The sequence below is a fragment of the Macaca thibetana genome, chromosome 16 (genome assembly GCF_024542745.1).
Source record: "Macaca thibetana thibetana isolate TM-01 chromosome 16, ASM2454274v1, whole genome shotgun sequence".
NCBI lineage: Eukaryota > Metazoa > Chordata > Mammalia > Primates > Cercopithecidae > Macaca > Macaca thibetana.
The window spans coordinates 20,081,734-20,103,232 of record NC_065593.1 but is presented as its reverse complement, the minus strand read 5'-3'; the positions used below and the strand labels follow the sequence as shown (position 1 = coordinate 20,103,232).

Sequence of the window (21,499 nt, the reverse complement as noted above, 5' to 3'; positions counted from 1 at the left end):
CCCGAGTAGCTGGGATTACAGGTGTGCACCACCACACCCGGATAATTTTTGTATTTTTACTAGAGACAGGGTTTCGCCATGTTGGCCAGGCTGGTCTCAAACTCCTGGCCTCAGGTGATTCACTCCCAGTGAGCCACCAGGCTCAGCCAAAGTTTGCTTGAATGGTGCCTGAACCCCCCTCTTCCAGAAGGAGTTTACAGTAGCCCAGAACTGACCTCTCGTGGTCCTAAAATCAGACATACGATGCCTTACTCTCTGGACCTGCTTTGAAGTGGGTGGTGTTTTTTTTTGTTTGTTTGTTTGTTTGTTTGTTTGTTTTTGAGACGGAGTCTCGCTCTGTCACCCAGGCTGGAGTGCGGTGGCCGGATCTCAGCTCACTGCAAGCTCCGCCTCCCGGGTTCAGGCCATTCTCCTGCCTCAGCCTCCCGAGGGTGGTGTTTTATTGTCCACATCCTTCTCTCTCAACCTTCTAAGACCTGGTGACATGGACACTCTACACACATATGAGTTACACGTACATATAGATAATTATACTATTTTGTTGACCTTTTTCATTGAGCAGTTTGGAGGTATAATCACTCTACTCTTTCTGCAGCAATTCTTTTTTTTTTTTTTTTTTTTTTTGTTTTTTGTTTTTTGTTTTTTGAGACGGAGTCTCGCTCTGTCGCCCAGGCTGGAGTGCAGTGGCGCGATCTCGGCTCACTGCAAGCTCCGCCTCCTGGGTTTACGCCATTCTCCTGCCTCAGCCTCCTGAGTAGCTGGGACTACAGGCGCCCGCCACCGCGCCCGGCTAATTTTTTCTATTTTTAGTAGAGATGGGGTTTCACCGTGGTCTCGATCTCCTGACCTTGTGATCCGCCCGCCTCGGCCTCCCAAAGTGCTGGGATTACAGGCGTGAGCCACCGCGCCCGGCCTCCACAGTAATTCTTTTAAGCACTGGAAAAAAAGTTGCATTTATCAAAGTCCAGCAGGTATCCCCAATTATTTACAAATTCAGCAAATTTACAAATCACAACAAAGCTGCCACGTGATCTCCACGATGATCTCTGCTCCTGAAGAAAACAGATGCATATGCCAAAGTGCCTTCAGAACAGCCAACAAACTAAAAAAAGAAAACATGTATTTTTCACGGCAAGGACACCTAAATTAGTAAAGCACTAAATTAGTGAAGGCTGATCTCTTAGAGAGAGAGGGAGAAAGAGGTAGAAAGTAACAGAACCTGGAGAGGGAGAAGCTCAGCCCAACTGTTCTGGGACTGCGGAGGCTTTCACCTGAGGAGAAAGTTCAGACCTAAGCCGGACGCGGCGGCTCACGCCTGTCATCCCAGCACTTCGGGAGGCTGAGGCGGGTGGATCACCTGAGGTCAGGAGTTTGAGACCAGCTTGGCCAACATGGTAAAACCCCGTCTCTACTAAAAATACAAAAACTAGCCGGGTGTGGTGGCACACGCCTGGAATCCCAGCTACTCAGGAGGCTGAGGCAGGAGAATCACTTGCACCCGGGAGGCGCAAGTTGCAGTGAGCCGAGATTGCACCACTGCACTCCAGCCCGGGTGACAGAGCAAGATTCCATCTGAAAAAAAAAATTAAGAATAAAAAATAAAAAGAAAGTTCTGAGCCCACCCCAGTGCCCTCCTTCCCCAGAGTGTGGCAAGAGGAATGGATGTGGGTGAGCATTGAAAACCAGAACCTGACACCCTCAAACACCACGATGACTGGGGCAGAGAGAGGGTCACCTACAGGATTCAAACCCCAGCTGGCCGAGTGTTTTGAAGCGGCAGATCTAATGGACTTCTCTGCACTATCGTCCAGGTGTCACTCAGCTTCTCCGCACTATCGTCCAGGTGTCACTCAGCTTCTCCGCACTATCGTCCAGGTGTCACTCAGCTTCTCCGCACTATCGTCCAGGTGTCACTCAGCTTCTCCGCACTATCGTCCAGGTGTCACTCAGCTTCTCCGCACTATCGTCCAGGTGTCACTCAGCTTCTCCGCACTATCGTCCAGGTGTCACTCAGCTTCTCCGCACTATCGTCCAGGTGTCACTCAGCTTCTCCGCACTATCGTCCAGGTGTCACTCAGCTTCACTGCACTATCGTCCAGGTGTCACTCAGCTTCTCCTTACTATTGTCCATGTGTCACTCAGCTTCTCCGCGCTATCGTCCACTTGTCACTCAGCTTCACTGCACTATCGTCCAGGTGTCACTCAGCTTCTCCGCACTATCGTCCAGGTGTCACTCAGCTTCTCTGCACTATCGTCCAGGTGTCACTCAGCTTCTCTGCACTATCGTCCAGGTGTCACTCAGCTTCTCCTTACTATTGTCCATGTGTCACTCAGCTTCTCCGTGCTATCGTCCACTTGTCACTCAGCTTCACTGCACTATCGTCCAGGTGTCACTCAGCTTCACTGCACTATTGTCCAGGTGTCACTCAGCTTCACTGCACTATCGTCCAGGTGTCAGTCAGCTTCTCCTTACTATCGTCCATGTGTCACTCAGCTTCTCCGCACTATCGTCCATTTGTCACTCAGCTTGTCCACACTAACGTCCAGGTATCACTCAGCTTTCTGCTGTTGTGTTTTCTCTCAAGCCAAAGATAACTTCGAGCTGCTTCCCCTCTCTCTGCTTCCTGGCTCCTAACACAAAAGGATTACTTTATTACTTTATCAACCAACTGGCAACTCCTTATCTAATCACACACAAACTCAAAGGGGCTTTTTCCTCCATGCTTTGCTTAGACAAACCTTAATCTCTTAAGTATAATGAGAACCATATTTTTGCATCCTTTTAATGTCAACCTGTGGAGTCAGATGGACGGAAAGGGCCCTATATTTTAAACGCACCAGATATTTACCACCTTTTATCAAGCACTTGGCAAAGCCTGCCAAACTCCGGGATGCTGGGCTGGCTGCTGATAAATCTCCTGAACTTATTAAAAATATAGATTCCTGGCTAGGCGTGGTGGCTCACACCTGTAATCCCAGCACTTTGGGAGGCTGAGGCGGATGGATCACAAGGTCAGGAGTTTGAGACCAGCCTGGCCAACATGGTGAAACCTCGTCTCTACTAAAAATACAAAAATTAGCCAGGCATGGTGGTGGGTGCCCATAGTCCCAGCTACTCAGAAGGCTAAGGCAGGAGAAGTGCTTGAGCCCAGGGAGGCGGAGGTTGCAGTGAGCAGAAATCTCTCCACTTCTTTCCAGCCTGGGCGACAGAGTGAGACACTGTGTCCAAAAAAAAAAAAAAAAAAGGGAGAGAGATAAAAAGAGGTACTTGGAGAAAAGCTATATCTGGGATGGGGATTTGGACGCAAGAAATTTTTCACCCTTTTGCCAAACAGCTAAAGGAGTGTGAAATTTCCCCAACAAATCCTTGAACAGACAATTGGAGCTGCAGACCAGCAGCGTCAACCCATCTCACCACCGCACAGAGCCTTCTCCAATGAACGGAGCTGCAGACCATCAGTGTCAACCCATCTCAACGCCGCACAGAGCCTTCTCCAGTGAACGGAGCTGCAGACCACCAGAGTCAACCCATCTCACCACCGCACAGAGCTTTTTCCAATGAACGGAGCTGCAGACCATCAGCGTCAACCCATCTCACCACCGCACAGAGCCTTCTCCAATGAACGGAGCTGCAGACCATCAGCGTCAACCCATCTCACCACCTCACAGAGCCTTCTCCAAGATGTGGCACTAAACAAGCTGCAGTCCAGAAATGAAAGCTGGCTATTTCCACTTTTCAGCTTCTAAAACCTCTTAATTTTGTAATATGCTCAGGGTGGGAGACAGCTCAGGTCAGAAAATGATGAGATGTGAAACTGCAGATTCTGTTTTTCTCCCAAACACGGTGCCTGCCATTAATTCACCTAAAGACCATGTTTTGAGACCAAACTAGCAAAACTAAGCCTGCCATTAATTCACCTAAAGACCATGTTTTGAGACCAAACTAGCAAACTAAGGGGCGTCCAAAGAACAGGAAGATGGTCATAGTTTAGGTGACTAAGCACATATTATTTGGTGTGAATTAAGGCTGCAGAGCTTGAAGATCTTTTTCTTTTTTTTTTTTTTTTTTTTTTGGAGACAGAGTCTCCCTCCTGTCACCCAGGTTGGAGTGTTGGAGTGCAGTGGCGTGATCTCAGCTCACTACAACCTCCGCCTCCCAGGTTCAAGCGATTCTCCTGCCTCAGCCTCCTGAGTAGCTGGGATTACAGGTGTGCGCCACTATGCCCAGCTAATTTTTGTATTTATTTTAGTAGAGATGGGGTTTCACCATGTTGGTCAGGCTGGTCTCAAAGTCCTGACCTCATGATTCAGGACTGCACTATCGTCCAGGTGTCAGTCAGCTTCTCCTTACTATCGTCCATGTGTCACTCAGCTGGGAGGGGGGAGGGGGGGGGGGGGGGGGGGAAGGTGATCCACCTGCCTCGGCCTCCCCTAAGTGCTGGTATTCCAGGCGTGAGCCACTGCGCCTGAGAGATGTGAAATGATTATATAGGACTTGGACTTCCCCCCTCCACCCCCACCGCCTTAAACCTAAAGATTAGCTGTAACTTTAGGTCTCTTCAACCTAAAATGAATATTTATTTTGGCTATCATCAGTTTTTGAATCTATGATACTATACACACACACACACACACACATATATATATATATATATATATATTTCCTCTCCATGAGTAACCACTACCTCAGGAATGACTTAGACAAAATATTTAAATTATTCCATAAGAAGTTTAAATTACCCTAACAATGCTGACTGTCTACAGTTAACTCAATAGCAATTTAAAGGAATATAAAGGAGAGATTTAAGATTTGAGTATAAAAATTCTGGGGGGAACCTGAGGAGGGGAGAGGGAGGGGGGAGGGGGGGGGGGGGTGACGAGGGGAGGGAAGGAAGGAAACTGAACACCTAAATAGAACTTACTACGTGCCAGGCTCAGCCCTTATATCAACTTGCTTAGTTCTCACAAATCTGCGAGGCAGTTCCGGAAGCTCCTCCAAAGGAGGAGAGCAGGGCCCGAAGGGCTGTGTCATTCACCTAGGGTCATGCGGGAGTGAGTGGCAGAGGCAGACGAAAACCCAGCTCCGAGTCTTCCTCCATTCCCTGCACCAGACTCACTCCTCTCCCAGTGGAAGTGGAGAAAGGGGCCAGAGGAAAGCTGACGCCACCGGAAAAATCACGTCCAGCCTGAAGTGGCCCCTCGGCTCTGACTAACGCCTCCCATACACATCGCCCATCTTCCCATCTTTCAAGAAAAGCCAGAAATCCAGACTGCTAGGTAAAACCTCCTGGTTTTAAACGGATCCAATTTTGTTTTAACCCTCTGTAGCCCAAACAAAGCACATCAGACTGAACTTAGCCTGGGGCCGGCCACACGGCACCTGCTGTCAGAGCAGCTGTCTCTAGGGACGGCACTGTCCTCTGCCTGTCCAAAGGCCCTGGGGAATTCTGGGTCTTGTGGCCAAAGTCACCTCAATGAACGACAGCATCTTCAGGCCCGTTGATATGAATAATTAATTTCTGTGTGCCCACTGCCAGCCCACAAAGGTCACCAACAAGCGCGGCATTCAGGAAGCCACTCTGTGCCCTCTGAGACAATGAGGACAGGCGTGGGGGGATCTTAGGGGTGTTCAGCGAGCCTCATAATAAAGCCCAGCCTGGTGGGCTGTGCTCAGAGAGCCAGTGGATGCCGGCCCAGCCTGCTGCCTAGGCGGGGCCACAGAGCATCACAGAGGCTCATTAGAGATGCGACATACCACGGCTTTCCCTGCTGTCAGCGGGAGTGGGCTCTGGATTCCTCAAGATACTTTAAAATAAAACAAAAAGGTGCAATTATGCAGCCAAACAGAAGGCGAGGCAGCTGCCTACAAAACGAGGCTTTCTCTGTAATAGGACCCCAACCCCAGCCCCACAGTGTGGTGGCCTCACCGTCCTCCCCAGGCTGCAGCTGTGACGCGTCCGTAATTGGATGCTTCATGCTTCGCTGCTCCAGCTCTTGGATTATTCAAATTGCAGGATTTCCAGTTTCAGTTAAGGTTATGACCAAGCAACGAAATGAGCAAGATACCATGTTTCACCTTTATAGTCTATTTCAGCGAGAGAAACGGCCAGACTAGTAACGATGGTGATAATCATAAAATTAACCAACACATGCTGAGTGGTTACTACGTGTCTGGTCTGGTTCAAGGTATGTTGTATACACACTGATTGATTGATTTAACCTTCACACCAACTAAACCGGCTATTGATACTGTATTATCATCGCCCCCTAGTCTACAAATATAAAAACCGAGGCGCAAAAAGGTCGAGGAACTTGTTCAAGGTCATGTAGCAGTTAAGTCGCAGAGCTGTGATTTGAACCCAGGCAATGTGGCCCTAGACAGTGTGCTCTTATTTATTTTATTTTATTTGGTTTTTTTGAGATAGAGTCTCGCTCTGTGGCCCAGGCTGGAGTGCAGTGGCCGGATCTCAGCTCACTGCAAGCTCCGCCTCCCAGGTTCATGCCATTCTCCTGCCTCAGCCTCCCGAGTAGCTGGGACTACAGGCGCCTACCACCTGGCCCGGCTAGTTTTTTTTTTTTTTGTATTTTTTAGTAGAGACGGGGTTTCACTGCATTAGCCAGGATGTTCTCGATCTCCTGACCTCGTGATCCGCCCGTCTCGGCCTCCCAAAGTGCTGGGATTACAGGCTTGAGCCACTGCGCCCAGCCTTTATTTGGTTTTTTTGAGATAGAGTCTCGCTCTGTGGCCCAGGTTGGAGTGCAACGGCACGATCTCAGTTCACTGCAACCTCCACCTCCCAGGTTCAAGCGATTCTCCTGCCTCAGCCTCCCAAGTAGCTGGGATTACAGGTGCCTGCCACCACGCCTGGCTAATTTTTGTATTTTTAGTAGAGACGGGGTTTCACCATGTTGGCCAGGCTGGTCTTGAACTCCTGACCTCAGGTGATCTGCCCGCCTCGGCCTCCCAAAGTGCTAGCATTACAGTCACATGCTACGCCCAACTTATTTTTGTATTTTTAGTAGAGATGGGGTTTCACCATGTTGGCCAGGCTGGTCTTGAACTCCTGACCTCAAGTGATCCACCACCTTGAACAGCATGCTCTTGATCACACCAGTAGCCGTTTTCATTTATACAAAGCTCACCATATGCCAGACCCGGTGCTACATTATTTCATTTAACCTTTGCAACACAAGTGAGGTACAATGATCCCCACTGTATAGAAAAGAAAATAGGTTTACAGACAGGTGAATTAATTTGGTTAAGGACACAAAATAACCAGTGGCTACAGCCTGGATCCAAACCCAGGTTCCTCTGATTCAAAGCCAGGATCTTAACCTTACTTGGTACATAGTCCCAGCTCACTTAACTTACTGGGGTCCATAAAATTTAGGTCTGTCTGGAAAATTATCTAGTCCAATCACCTTATTTTAAAGTGAAAAGCTATAGTCTGGAGAAGTTAACAGTTAGTGGTGAGCTGGAGTAGAGAATAACTTTGGCCCCAGAAAGGGCTGCATTCCAATCCTGGCTCTGTCCTTTGTGAGCTGTGTGACAAGTGACTCAATGTCTCTAGACTCGTTAGTATAGAATGAGAAGAATGATCCTTAGTCTTATGGGAACATACTGATTAAAGTATGTGTGTAAGCTACACTTCTCCACATTCAGCATGCCAAAACCATCTCATTATAGTGAGCTGTCCCCAGATTACAAATGGACGATTTCAAACTTTTGCTGATGAGTCTGTTCTTTATGATTTGAAATAATGCTGTAAGTGATGAGTAGGTCGCCAAGATGGCCCCCCAAGTCCAATTAACAAAGACCTTGGAAAACTGCAGCGTACTTCGAGACTTCTCTGAATTCCTCATACATTCCAAATGTGCAAAATCCCCAAGGAAATCACGTTTTTCAGAGAGCTGAGCAATCACAGCTTTGGGCCTTCTGCCCTCACAAATGCAGTTAATATACTACTAGGTCAGTAACATCAGGAACACAATAGGTTTGCATGGTTTTTAATTCTAGTATCCCTTTCTGTGTGTTTGTTTGAGATGGAGTCTCACTCTCTTGTCCAGGCTGGAGTGCAGTGGCACGATCTCGGCTCACTGCAACCTCTGCCTCCTGGGTTCAGGCAATTATCCTGCCTCAGCCTCTCGAGTAGCTGGGATTACAGGTGCACGACACCACGCCTGGATAATTTTTGTGTTTTTAGTAGAAATGGGGTTTCACCATGTTGACCAGCTGGTCTCAAACTCCTGAGCTCAAGTGATCCACCCACTTTGGCCTCCCAAAGTGCTGGGATTACAGGTGTGAGGCATCGTGCCCAGCCATGGCCTCACACACCTGGCTCGTGGGTGACAAGGAGGATCCTTCTCACTACGTTAGTGATTTAATAATATTGGCTGGGCGCGGTGGCTCAAGCCTGTAATCCCAGCACTTTGGGAGGCCGAGGCAGGCGGATCACGAGGTCAGGAGATCAAGACCATCCTGGCTAACACAGTGAAACCCCACCTCTACTAAAAAATACAAAATACTAGCCGGGCATGGTGGCAGGCGCCTGTAGTCCCAGCTATTCGGGAGGCTGAGGCAGGAGAATGGCGTGAACCTGGGAGGCGGAGGTTGCAGTGAGCTGAGATCCGGCCACTGCACTCCAGCCTGGGCGACAGAGCGAGACTCCATCTCAAAAAAAAATAAATAAATAAAATAATATTGCACCTCTAGCAATGGGGTCCTTATTTTCTCTTGCCATGGCTGGTTGTGTAGCAGGATGTGCCTATGTGGCCAGCCTCCCATTAAAGTCTCAGACTAATACAAAAATTAGCCAGGCGTGGTGGCAGGTGCCTGTAATCCCAGCTACTCAGGAGGCTGAGGCAGAAGAATCGCCTGGACCTGGGAGGCAGAGGTTGCAGTGAGCCGAGATTGCACCACTGCACTCCAGCCTGGCGACACAGCGAGACTCTCTACCAAAAAAAAAAAAAAAAAAAAAGAGTCCTCAATTTGATCACATCTGCAGAGTTCCTTCTGCCATGTAATATAACATACACTTTCCAGGGATTAGGATGTGGACATGTTTAGGAGCCATTATTCTGCCTACCATAGTCATTGTGATAGAGGGTTTGCTGTTGTTTGCCAAACGCACTCCGAATTGAAACCTAACTAACTCCTGGCTCTACCTAGGGAAGGCGGGGAAGGCTTCACAGAGGAGGCAGCCTCCTAGACAAGACCTGAGTTAATAGGAATCTGTCTGCCTCATGGACAACGTGGAGAGGGCATATCCATGGAAATGCTGAAAAATGAGTGTGCGAGGTAAGTTAGTTCAGAAACTATGAGCAGCTCAGCATTGCTGGGGAATCCAGTGTCTGCACTGGGGGAGGGTGAGATCACGGGTAGCCTGGCACATTTGCATCTAAGGAGCTCAGCTGTTACTGTGTAGGTGACAGAAAGCCATAGAAGAATGCCAGCAGGGGGTGCGTAATTGGACTTAGGGGCTAGATAAATCATTTAGATTTAATGTGGAACATAAAAGCTGGGAGCTGGAGGGAAAAGCCAGGAGGCAGAAGATTCGGTGATTGCAGTGGTTCAGATGAAGGATGATGACATGAGTGTCTAGATATTCTTTTGTTCTTTTTGTTGTTGTTTTTCTTTTTTTTGAGACAGAGTCTCACTCTGTCGCCCAGGCTGGAGTTTAGTGATGTGATCTTGACTCATTGCACCCTCCGCCTCCTGGGCTCAAGTCATTCTCCTCCCTCAGCCCCGAGTAGCTGGGATTACAGGCACCTGCCACATGCCCAGCTAATTTTTGTATTTTTAGTAGAGACAGGGTTTCACCATGATGGCCAGGCTGGTCTCGAACTCCTGACCTCATGATCCACTTGCCTTGGCCTCGGAAAGTGCTGGGATCACAGACATGAGCCACTGTGCCTGACCAACATAAATAATCTCTTAATAAAAATTAATTAATTTTTGGCCAGACACAGTGGCTCACATCTGTAATCCCAGTCCTTTGGGAGGCCAAGGCAGGCGGATCACCTGAGGTCAGGAGTTCGAGACCAGCCTGGCCAACATGGAGAAACCCCGTCTCTACTAAAAATACAAAATTAGCTGGGCGTGGTGGTGCATGCCTGTAATCGCAGCTGCTCGGGAGGCTGAGGCAGGAGAATCGCTTGAACCCGGGAGGCGGAGGTTACAGTGAGCCGAGATTGCCCTACTGCACTCCAGTCTGGGCGACAGAGCGAGACTTCGTCCCCAGAAAAATAAAATAATTATTTTTTAAAACCAGGGAAAGAGCAATCCCACCACTCAGCACTAAGAGACCTTGGGTTGCTGGTGAACCAGTCAGACGAGCCACAGTCTCCCCATCTGCACAATGATAATAGTAGCGCTCACTTCAGGAGGCTGTTCTGAAAACTAAATGCGACAGTGTAGGTAAAGCACTGAACCTGGTGCCTTGCAGAGAGTAGATGCTAAAGATACTCTAGTTCCTTCCCACCTCTGTCTCTATAAAAATTTTAAAGTAATCATTTTTCTCAGCAGTTGAAAAATGCTCTCAAAAAAAAAAAAGAGGCCAGGCGCAGTGGCTCAAGCCTGTAATCCCAGCACTTTGGGAGGCCGAGGAGGGCGGATCATGAGGTCCAGAGATCGAGACCATCCTGGCTAACATGGTGAAACCCCGTCTCTACTAAAAATACAAAAAATTAGCCGGGCGTGGTGGCGGCGCCTGTAGTCCCAGCTACTCAGGAGGCTGAGGCAGGAGAATGGCGTGACCCCAGGAGGCAGAGGTTGCAGTGAGCGGAGATTGTGCCACTGCACTCCAGCCTGGGCGACAGAGCCAACAGAGCCTCTCGTCTCAAAAAAAAAAAAAAAAAAAAAAAAGAAAAATGCAACGTGAGGTCCGGGCAACCTCCCCTCAGACAGTGTTATCTCAGGCTGACTGTAGTGAGCATCAAATGGGAAGACAGGAGCAGGATCGCCGCGGAAAGACGGCGGATTTACTCTGCAGCTACGCAGCGCCGAAATAACAGGAGAGATTCGCGTGGTGTGAATACAGCCACACAGAGCGGTGGTACAAAGGCAGGGATTTCTGTTTATGATTCTAGTACGGTAGACAGAGCCCAGTTTCCAAAACAGCCAAATCTGCCCCAACACCTGATGCCCCTGTGACTGCAACACAGCCCTGATGTTTGGAGACGATCCACTCTCCACCCTCCTTGCCACGGGTTCCTCAAAACGAGAACAAGCTAAAAACAAACCTTACACAACCAGAATTTTCCAGCACAGTAAACCAAGGCAGGGAATGTCTTTGTTTTCACTGAGCTTCTCATTCGTGACTATTCTAAAATCAACCAGGAACGTATCAAGTGCCGGCCATGAGCCCAGCCCTGTGAAAGATACTGTTGTGGGAGAGAAAAGGGATCTAAACGACGGTCTCTGCTTTCAAGGAGCCAACTAACCGCTTAGTCTGACAGCAACACTTCACAGTAAACACGTCAAAGGCTAGTGCCTTGTACAGGGCAGTGGGTCTGTTGTTATGTGTTCACTGGGTCAATAAATTAATAGATGGCATAATAATAAGACAATTGTGCCGTGTGGGGCCCACTCTAAGAACCGCAAGATGGGCTGGAGTCGTTGGAAAAGGCTGTACCAGAGGCTGCTAGCTGCCTACGCAATATCAATTCTTCTATTTTTCCTTGTAACAGAGCCCCTATTTTACGTGAGGTGGCCGTATCCCCAGATAAAATACTACATTTCCCAGCCTCTCTTATAGCTCGAGGTGGCTAAGGAGAAACAGAAATTGTCAAGAGAGGTTCCCAGGAAAGTGCCTTAAAGGGAGACCAACAGCCACCACTCACTCTTTTTTTTTTTTTTTTTCTTTTTGAGACGGAGTCTCGCTCTGTCACCCAGGCTGGAGTGCAGTGGCCGGATCTCAGCTCACTGCAAGCTCCACCTCCCTGGTTCACGCCATTCTCCTGTCTAAGCCTCCCAAGTAGCTGGGACTACAGGCGCCCGTCACCTCGCCAGGCTAGTTTTTTGTATTTTTTTTTAGTAGAGACAGGGTTTCACCGTGTTAGCCAGGATGGTCTCGATCTCCTGACCTCGTGATCCGCCCGTCTCGGCCTCCCAAAGTGCTGGGATTACAGGCGTGAGCCACCGCGCCCGGCCCACCACTCACTCTTACGCTGCATTTCCCATTCTTCTAATTCCTGCCTGAAACGTGAGCGTGATGGCCAGATCTCTAGCAGCTATTTCAGACCAGGAGGTGAGCTTGAGGACAGAGAAGCAGAAAGACTGAAAAACCTGCATTCCTGATGATCATGGAGTCACCATACTCTCGCCCGGACTGCTGGCTGCTGGAATTCCCTTACATGTGAGATAAATAAGCCTCTATCTTGTTTAAGTTATTTTTAGTTTTGTCATATACAGCAAACCCCTATCAACCAATCCCAGATTCCATGGAAAATCAGCCCTTAAAGGAAGGGTTGGTTTGGGGGCTGGTTTGGGGAAGTCGAGGTGGGAGGGCACTTCAAATGCCAGAAAGAGCACAGGAAAAGATGCCGGCTGGAATGAGCATTGGCGGAAAGCATCTGCGTAGAAAACAGAAAATACGAAGCCAGACGGTGGCTTTGCAGACGTCAGGAGAGACAGGGCTTGACGGGGAAAGCATCAGGAACCCCAGAGGACCTGGAAAGGTTGTCAGATCAAGGCAGGCAGATCAAGAGGTCAAGAGATGGAGACCATCCTGGCCAACACGGTGAAACCCCGTCTCTACTAAAATACAAAAATTAGCCGGGCGTGGTGGTGGGCACCTGTAATCCCAGCTACTTGGGAGGCTGAAGCAGGAGAAACGCTTGAACCCAGGAAGCGGAGGTTGCGATGAATCGAGATGGTGCCACTGCACTCCAACCTGGGCGACAAGGGTGAAACTCCGTCTCAAAAGAAAAAGAAAAGAAAAGAAAAGATACACAGTCAAATATTGAGCCAATTGCTTTGTGAATAGTCTCTTATCCAGAAGAAAAACAGATGGACCAGAGGAAAAGTTTCCAGACATGGCTGCATTTACTGCTTGTACAGGAGGAAGGAATTGTTTTTTTTGTTTGTTTGTTTGTTTGTTTTGAGACGGAGTCTCGCTCTTGTCTCCCAGGCTGGAGTGCAGTGGCCGGATCTCAGCTCACTGCAAGCTCCGCCTCCCGGGTCCATGCCATTCTCCTGCCTCAGCCTCCCGAGTAGCTGGGACTACAGGCGCCCGCCACCTCACCCGGCTAGTTTTTTTTTTTTTTTATTTTTTAGTAGAGACGGGGTTTCACCGTGTTAGCCAGGATGGTCTCGATCACCTGACCTCATGATCCACCCGTCTCGGCCTCCCAAAGTGCTGGGATTACAGGCTTGAGCCACTGCGCCCAGCCTGGAATTGTTCAACAAACTCACCCTCCACCCTTTGGGTGGCAGGTAACGCATTCGTGAGGTGAAGACAGCGGCGGTTTGGGTTGGATGGAGGGAAGTACTGAAGAGCCCAGCAAACAGTGATGCAATATCAACTCGGGTTACAAAGGAATCAGCAAACCACCAGCTCATGTGTCTCAAATGGCTTTTTTTTCTTTTGGAGACAAGGTCTCGCTTTGTCACCCAGGGCTGGAGTGCAGTGGCGCAATCTTGGCTCATTGCAACCTCTGCCTCCCGGGTTCAAGCGACTCTCCTGCCTCAGCCTCCCAAGTAGGTGGGACTGCAGGTACATGCCACTCTGCCCGGATAACTTTTGTATTTTTAGTAGAGATGGGATTTCACCATGTTGGCCAGGCTGGTCTCCAACTCCTGACCTCAGGTGATCCACCCACCTCGGCCTCCCAAAGTGCTGGGATTACAGGCGTGAGCCACTGTGCCCGGCCTCAAATGGCTTCTTAACATCTCTTCACAATAGGGATGAAAAAATGACTCTATCACAGCTAAAGCTGAAAATTCAATCCTTCAAACGAAGTTACTCAGACACCCACTGACCACAAGGAATTCTTCCTGGAGCAGCAATCTCATTAGTCACTGATGGGAAGGACAAAAAACCCATCAGGTTACAGATGAACCAGGTTACAGGTAACATGACTACCTAGTAGGAAATTCATTTCCCATAAAGATTAAAAATAAAAAGTGTCAGGGCCAGGTGTAGTGGCTCATGTCTGTAATCTCAGCACTTTTGGAGGCCAAGGAGCGAGGATTGCTTGAGCCCGGGAGTTCTAGACAAGCCTGGGCAACATAGTGAGACCCCGTCTCTACAAAAAAATTAAAAATTAGCCAGGCATGGTGGCATGTGCCTGTAGTTCCAGCTACGTGGGAGGCTGAGGTGGGAGGATTGCTTGAGCCTAGGAGGTGGAGGCTGCAGTGAGCCGTGTTCATGCCACTGCACTCCAGCCTGGGCAACAGAGTGAGACCCTGTCTTAAAAATAAAATAGGCCAGGCACAGTGGCTCATGCCTGTAATCCCAGCACTTTGAGAGGCCACGTCAGGCAGATCACCTGAGGTCAGGGGTTCAAGGCCAGCCTGGACAACATGGCGAAACCCCGTCTCTATTAAAAATACAAAAATTAACCAGGCGTGGTGGCGCATGCCTGTAATCCTACTCAGGGGGCTGAGGCTGGAGAATTGCTTGAACTCAGGAGGCAGAGGTTGCAGTGAGCCAAGATCTTGCCATTACACACCAGCCTGGGTGACAAGAGCAATACTCCATCTCAAAAAAATAAATAAAATAATATAAAAATTAGCTGGGCTTGGTGGCAGACACCTGTAATCTCAGCTACTCGGAGGACTCCCTCTCAAACAAACAAAAAAAACCATAACAAACAAAAAAAACCGTAACAACACACACACACATACATAGACACGAATACCCTCCACGGTCACTCTACACCAGGTATTCTGAAGTCTTTAAATATTCTCTTGCACTTAATCTTCATAACTATCCTGAGAGGTAAGTACTAATATTTGAGGCGGTACAGCTTGGTGTTCGAAAGCATGGACTTGGAAGCCAGACTGCCTGGGTTCAAATCCTAAGTGCTACTTATAAGCTGGGTGACCGTGGGCAGGGTTATTTAAGTTCTCCAGGCCTGGAAATAACAACAGTACCTGTATTAGTCTGCTTCCACACTGCTGTAAAGAACTACCCGAGACTGGGTAATTTATAAAGGAAAGAGGTTTGATTGACTCACAGCTCCACATGGCTGGGGAAACTTACCATCACCGCGGAAGGCAAAGGAAAGGCAACCACATTCTTCACAAGGCAGCAGGAGAGCGAGCCCGCGGGGATCTTCCAAACGCTTTACAACCACCACATCTCATGAGAACTCCCTGGCATTAGGACAACATCCTGGGGGAAACCGTCCCCATGATCCAGTGCCTCCCACCAGGTCCCTCCCTCAACCCGTGGGGATGACACTTCGAGATGAGATTTGGGTGGGGACACAGAGCCAAACCCTATCGGTGCCTATCTCATGAAGGTGCTGTGTGGAATCAATGAATTAAAGCATATAAAGTGCTCAGAACAGGAGCTGGCAAAAGTAAGCCCTCAGGGTTAGCCACGTTTATTATTCCCATCTGACAGACGAGACAGAGGCTTGGATGGGCCAGTGGCTGGCCGGTGGTCTCACACCTGGGCAGAGGCAGGCCTGACTTCACAGCACGTACCACCCAACACAGCTGATCCCAGCTCTGCCCGTCCCCCCGCTCCTCACCACACCAACACGGCCTGGTCTTTGTCTTTCTTCTGGAACAAGCAAGGCTGCAAGGTGCGAAAAGGAAGATACGAAACGAATTGGCAGACTAACTTATTTACACTCTGATGTTGCCATCATGCGTGGACAAAAAAGCCAAAATGTGTTTTGGCTTAGGAATCTGCCCCTCATCTAAAAGGAAATGGCCCTTTTCAAAGGAGGCCCTTTTCACCTGCTTCTGGGCCTCTGTAGGTGAGGCCTCACGTGTTCTCTCTCTGAAACCCCGAGACAAAGGCAAAGCCTGGATTGCCCAGTAAAACCTGACCTTAAGGACCTCTGAATGCAGATAATGAGTGTGATTGCTGGTGGGGGCCAATCCAGCAAAAAGAGACTCATGAGCCAAGATGACCTCTGCCTTGAGTCCTGCCCTGCTGCCTGAAAGGTTCTAGAAAGAGTCAGAGCCTTACTGGGAGGGGGAAACATGCATCTTATTCATTTGTACTTTTTAGAGGCAGGGACTCGCTCTGTCGCCCAGGCTGGAGTGCGGTGGCACAATCATAGCTCACTGAAGTCTCGACCTCCTGGGTTCAAGTGATCCTCCCACTTCAGCCTCCTGAGTAGCTGGGACTATAGGTGCACACCACCACATCTGACTGACTTTCTTTTTTCTTAGAAATGGGGTCTCGCCGGGCGCGGTGGCTCACGCCTATAATCCCAGCACTTTGGGAGGCCAAGACGGGCAGATTACGAGGTCAGGAGATAGAGACAATCCTGGCTAACACGGTGAAACTCCGTCTCTACTCAAAATACAAAAAATTAGCCGGGCGTGGTGGCGGGTGCCTGTAGTCCCAGCTACTCAGGAGGCTGAGGCAGAATGGCGTGAACACAGGAGGTGGAGCTTGCAGTGAGCCGAGATCGCGCCACTGCACTCCAGGCTGGGAGAGAGAGCGAGACTCCGTCTCAAAAAAAAAAAAAAAAAGAAAGAAATCGGGTCTCACTCTATTGCCCAGGCTGGTTTCAAATTCCCAGCCTCAAGCAATCCCCCACCTCAGCCTCCCAAAGTGCTGGAATTACAGGTGTGAGCCATTGTACTCAGCCACAGGCATCACGGAAAACCAAATCATCTGTGATCCAGAACGACTGGGGAGTGGGAAGCTCTGAGGAAGCAACTCGGCCAGGCGCAGTGGCTCATGCCTGTAATCCCAGCATTTTGGGAGGCTGAGGCAGGTGGATCACCTGAGGTCAGGAGTTCAAGACCAGCCTGGCCAATATGGTAAAACCCCATCTCATGTAAAAAATACAAAGATTAGCTGGGCGTCGTGGCACATTCTTGTCATCCCAGCTACTCAGGAGGCTGAGGCGGGAGAATCACTTGAACCCAGGAGGCGGAGGTTGCAGTGAGCTGAGATGGCGCCACTGCCCTCCAGTCTGGGTGACAGAGCGGGACTCTGTCTAAAAAAAGAAAAAGAAAGAAAGAAAAAAGAAACAAAGAAAAATGACCTGTAGTAGTGGTTAATTAACATTTATGGGTGCTTACTATGTGCCAGGACCTGTCCAAAATCCTTTAGAAATATGATCCCATTTATTCATTGTGGCAATAGTAGGAGAGAAGAGGTGCTTGTTAGCCTCACTTTACAGATGAGGGACTTAGGCTCACAAAAGTCAAGTAACTTCTCCCAACGTCACGAAGGCAGTCTAGCTTCAGAAACACGGTTTTAATCCGTGTTTTCAAACCTTTATGTTCATCTCACAACAAGACATACATTCTACACCAGCTCCCAGTGTACCCACACACATCCGCATATAATCGAAACGGAGTCCAAAAACGGAATAATACTCGCCGTAGCCAACGCACTCATCCTTAGAGATAAAAACCCCTGCCGGCCTGGAGCCTGCATTTGACTGGAGGGAGACAGTGAATAAGATCCACATGCAAAGTTGTGGCATCCACGGTGGTAATTTTGGGAACGCTGTAGAGAAAAATGACGCAGCAAAGGACAAGGGTGGCCAAAGAAGACCTCCCGGGTGCTTCTGTTGCCGACTGCACTAATCTCAGTAAGCTGTTACCCACAGCGTGAAAACCCCTTCCCTTAATCCCTCTACTCTAGTGCCTCCCTATATGCTTGAAGGCTTTTTCTCCTAGATTGTGTGTGCACACATGTATGTGGCAGTGTGCACATGTATGTGCAGGTGTGTGTGCATGCATGTGGCAGTGTGCCGTGTATATACGTGTGCAGGTGTGCGTATGTGTGCATGCAGGTATGTGGCACTGCACATGTATGTACATGTGCAGATGTGTGTGCATGCATGCACATGTGAAGGTGTGAATGTATGCATGCATGTATGTGTTAGTGTGCACATGTATATATACATGTGCAGGTGTGTGTATGTGTGTGCATGTATGTTTGTGGCAGTGTACCAAGTGTATACGTGTGCAGGTGTATGTGTGTGCATGCATGTCTGTGGCAATGTAACGTGTATACGTGTGCAGGCATATGTGTAAGTGCATGTAAGTGGCAGTGTACCATGTGTATACATGTGCTGCTATGCACGTGTGTGCATGCATGTAACCATGTGCAGGTCCACCCCCCACTCACTTCCTCACTGAGGCATCTTTGGAGACAGAAGCAGAACCCAAACATGTGACTGCAGTTTGCCACAGGAGCTTGCCCCGCAGAGGGGGCTGGAATGGGGCCTGAACTCTAGCCCAGGCATCGCTCGCCAATGCCATGAGTGCCAGACATGTGCCCGGCTCACGTCTGTAGTCCAGAGGAAGGAGACTCTTGTTATCATTGGTCCACCCAGACGGTGCCGATTCCTAACGTGCATCAAGGTACCCTGTGTGCTAGAGTGTCCTACGGGAGACAGGCGACGACTCACAGAAATAAAAATCACTCCCTGGGGAAAATCTAGTGTGCTGGGCACCCCAGGCAGGGTGATGGATGTGGGTCTGGGGGGAGATGGGATTGGAGCCAGCTCTGAAGCAGCTGGGGCCACTTGGGTAGCCTCCACCGGGGGCATTTGGAACTTGGCACTGGGGTGAAATCTTCAGGCTCTTCCCTTAAGGTAAAGGGATATATAAAAATGTTACCAGCATGGGCGGCAAGAGCATTGCCTATGGGAAACACAGCCAATATTTGCTAATGAATAAGTGTAATTGATCAAAACAGATGACTTGATGGACCTTCCAAATGTGCTTTTAGCAAAGTGGACAGTTTTTCATTCAAATGCAAACTCACCCAGATAAAATCTAATAATGGAGATTTTGGAACAATCCCAGCATCAATGATTTTTTTTTCCTCCTTCACTGGGCAGGAAGGCATCTCAAATTCCTGGTTGCAGCTTCACCCAACCAGACACCACCAGTGTCCTGCTTTCCGCGTGGCTACGGAGACCCTCACAGTTCGCAGACACAGCAAGGGGCTCACAGGCCACTCCCATCCCTACCTGACCTCTCCTCCTCAGCCGCATTCCCACTCCCTGACCTAGGAAGAGCTCGGTGGACGCTCGGTGGAGCTCGGTGGAAGAGCTCGGTGATTCCAGGCAATCATTTATTCAGCCATTATTCATTGAGCTTTGACTGCCGCAAGGCACCGCGCGTACCACCAGAAGGGGGTTCAAAGATGACTAAGACCAGGCCCTGTCCTCAGAAAACAGAGCAGATGTGAGGGGAGAGAGAGGCCAGGAGACGGGGTGAAGGTCTCCGCTCACCCCAACGAGCATTTAATCTTTCTGAGCTTCAGTTTCCTCTTTTTATCGAACGAAGACGCTGGACTAGACATGATCTCTGGGCACCAGGCCAGCTGGAAAACCAGACGGGCCTAAGCCTTTCCCTTCCTCTCATGCTCCTAGCCTCCTAGAAAGCCAAGAGGCCGGGCGCAGCCTTCTAAGAAGAAAACGAGTCCGCAAAGGGGGCTGGTGAGGGCCATGGACCTTCCCTGAAGTTTCCATGTGGCCCCAACACACAAAGCAGCCTGGAGAAGAGTCTGAGTTCAGAAAATTGAGTGGAACGTTTGGCCTTCCACGGCTAGGAAAGCTGAGCTCAGAGGGACCGGGAATTTCCGGGAAACGGGAAGCCCCTGGAGTGTGTGCAGAGAGGGGTGACAGAGGGGTGACAGCATCGGGTGGTGCGAAGGAAGCTGGCGGGGGTCTGGCCGGAGGGATGGGGGGTGAGGGATGTCATGGCCAGAGCTGAAAGCCTGAGGCCTGGGCGCAGGCTCCTCCCATGGGCCGGCCACACTCCCCATTCCATCAGCCCTGCCGCCGCCACAGGCTCGTTTTCATAGAGTCGCCCGAGCTTAACGTCGCTTTGCACGTTTTTTCTAAGTTCCACAAGTGGCTTTGGGGTAAAGAGATGCAGCTCATCCTCCTTCCCGCCCGCTCCCCAGCCCCGAGCTTGAGGTTAAACAGGGCCACGGAGTCGGCGGGGAGGGGCCCCTGCAGCCTGGGGTGGGGGGCGCGGCGGGGTCTAGCGGGGTCCGAGGGGGGCGCCCACCTGCGGAGAAGCCGTCCTCGCGGTCTGAGCTGTGCCGGCTGCCGTCGCTGTCTCTCTCCGGCGAGCTGTGACCGGGCGAGTCTCGCTCCGGCACCCGCAGGAACCTCTGGCGCCTCCACGGGGGGAGGTGCTCGCGCCTGGGGGGCTCCTCCGCGGCGAGGGGCGAGCCCGGGCGGTCCTTGGCCTCGGCCTCCCGCTGCTCCAGGTCGCGGGTCCCCCGCTGAGGCCGCCACCCCCCGGGGATCAGGTGCGTCCAGCGGTGGGGGCTGCACGCGCGCCCCGGCCTCTCCGCCTCCTCGCGGGTCCCGAACCGGCAAGGGGCCGCCAGCCAGGGGCCGAGGACGAACTTCTCGTTGAAATCCACTATCTCGAAGTCGTGGTCGCTGCCGTCGCCCCCCTCGTCCGTGCCGGGAGCCGCGTGGGGGTCCCCGAGGGGCGCGTTGTCCTCCCGGGCCCGGAACCGCAGCTGCGGCTGCAGGAGCTGCTGGTGGACGGCGTCGGCCCAGCTCCTCCCCCCGCCCGCTTCTCCGGCCGCCCCGGGCCAGGCGGGCAGGTCCACGCGGGAAGACTCAGCCTCGGGGTCGGGGCGCTCGGGGTCCCCGCGGGGAGGCGCAGCCTCGGGGTCGGGGCGCTCGGGGTCCCCGCGGGGAGGCGCAGCCTCGGGGTCGGGGCGCTCGGGGTCCCCGCGGGGAGGCGCAGCCTCGGGGTCGGGGCGCTCGGGGTCCCCGGCCAGCGCGGCCTGCAGGAGGGAGGCTTTGAGCTGCTCCTCCGCCAGCACCTGTTGCAGCCGCTCCAGGTTGAGTCTGCAGCGCTCCAGCTCCCGCTCCGCGTCGCGCACCGACTCCAGCCTCGGGACCGGCACCTCCGCCCCGGGGAACTCGGCCCGCCAGCGCCGCTCGAACGCGCGGGGGTCCCACATGCCCCGAGCTCCGCCCGCGCCGACCCTTCCCCGCGGCCCCGAACAGACCAGAGGAAAAACCAAGTTTCCCCTTCCGCCCTCGCGCCTTTTCCCCTTCTTCTTCCTCTTCTTCCCCTCCTGGGTTTCGCCTCCCTGACGTCAGCGGCTCCTCGCGGCGGGGGCGGGCGCCTGGGGGATGAGAACCCGCCCCGGGCATCCCACAGCCAGCTCGGGCCGCGGAGCCGCCGGGGGAGGGCGGGAGCTGCGGGGCCTGGACTCGAGCCTTCCCCGCCGCGCGCTGCCGGCCCCGGACCCCGCCCGCCCCGCTCCCCCAGCGGCCCCGCTCCCCGCACCCGAGCGCGGGGCCCCGGACACCCTCCTGCCGGGTCGCGGGAAGACGTGGGGGCTGAAGGCGATGTGGCTGG

The 21,499-nt window shown here is 51.3% G+C and overlaps 1 protein-coding gene and 1 long non-coding RNA gene across 2 annotated transcripts in view; one reads left to right on the top strand and one right to left on the bottom strand.

Moving 5' to 3' along the window:
• The window catches only part of ABR (ABR activator of RhoGEF and GTPase), a 230,897-nt gene extending 209,802 nt beyond the window's left edge, over positions 1-21,095 (bottom strand). The window contains exon 1 of the mRNA XM_050763519.1: positions 20,177-21,095. Coding sequence (XP_050619476.1) covers positions 20,177-21,095 — 919 coding nt within the window. The remainder of the gene's footprint in view (positions 1-20,176) is intronic.
• On the top strand, positions 1,672-2,451 carry LOC126938901 (uncharacterized). The gene is made up of 3 exons (XR_007720213.1): positions 1,672-1,971; positions 2,260-2,291; positions 2,420-2,451. It is a non-coding gene; the product is annotated as an uncharacterized LOC126938901 (long non-coding RNA).
• Positions 21,096-21,499: the final 404 nt, after the last annotated feature.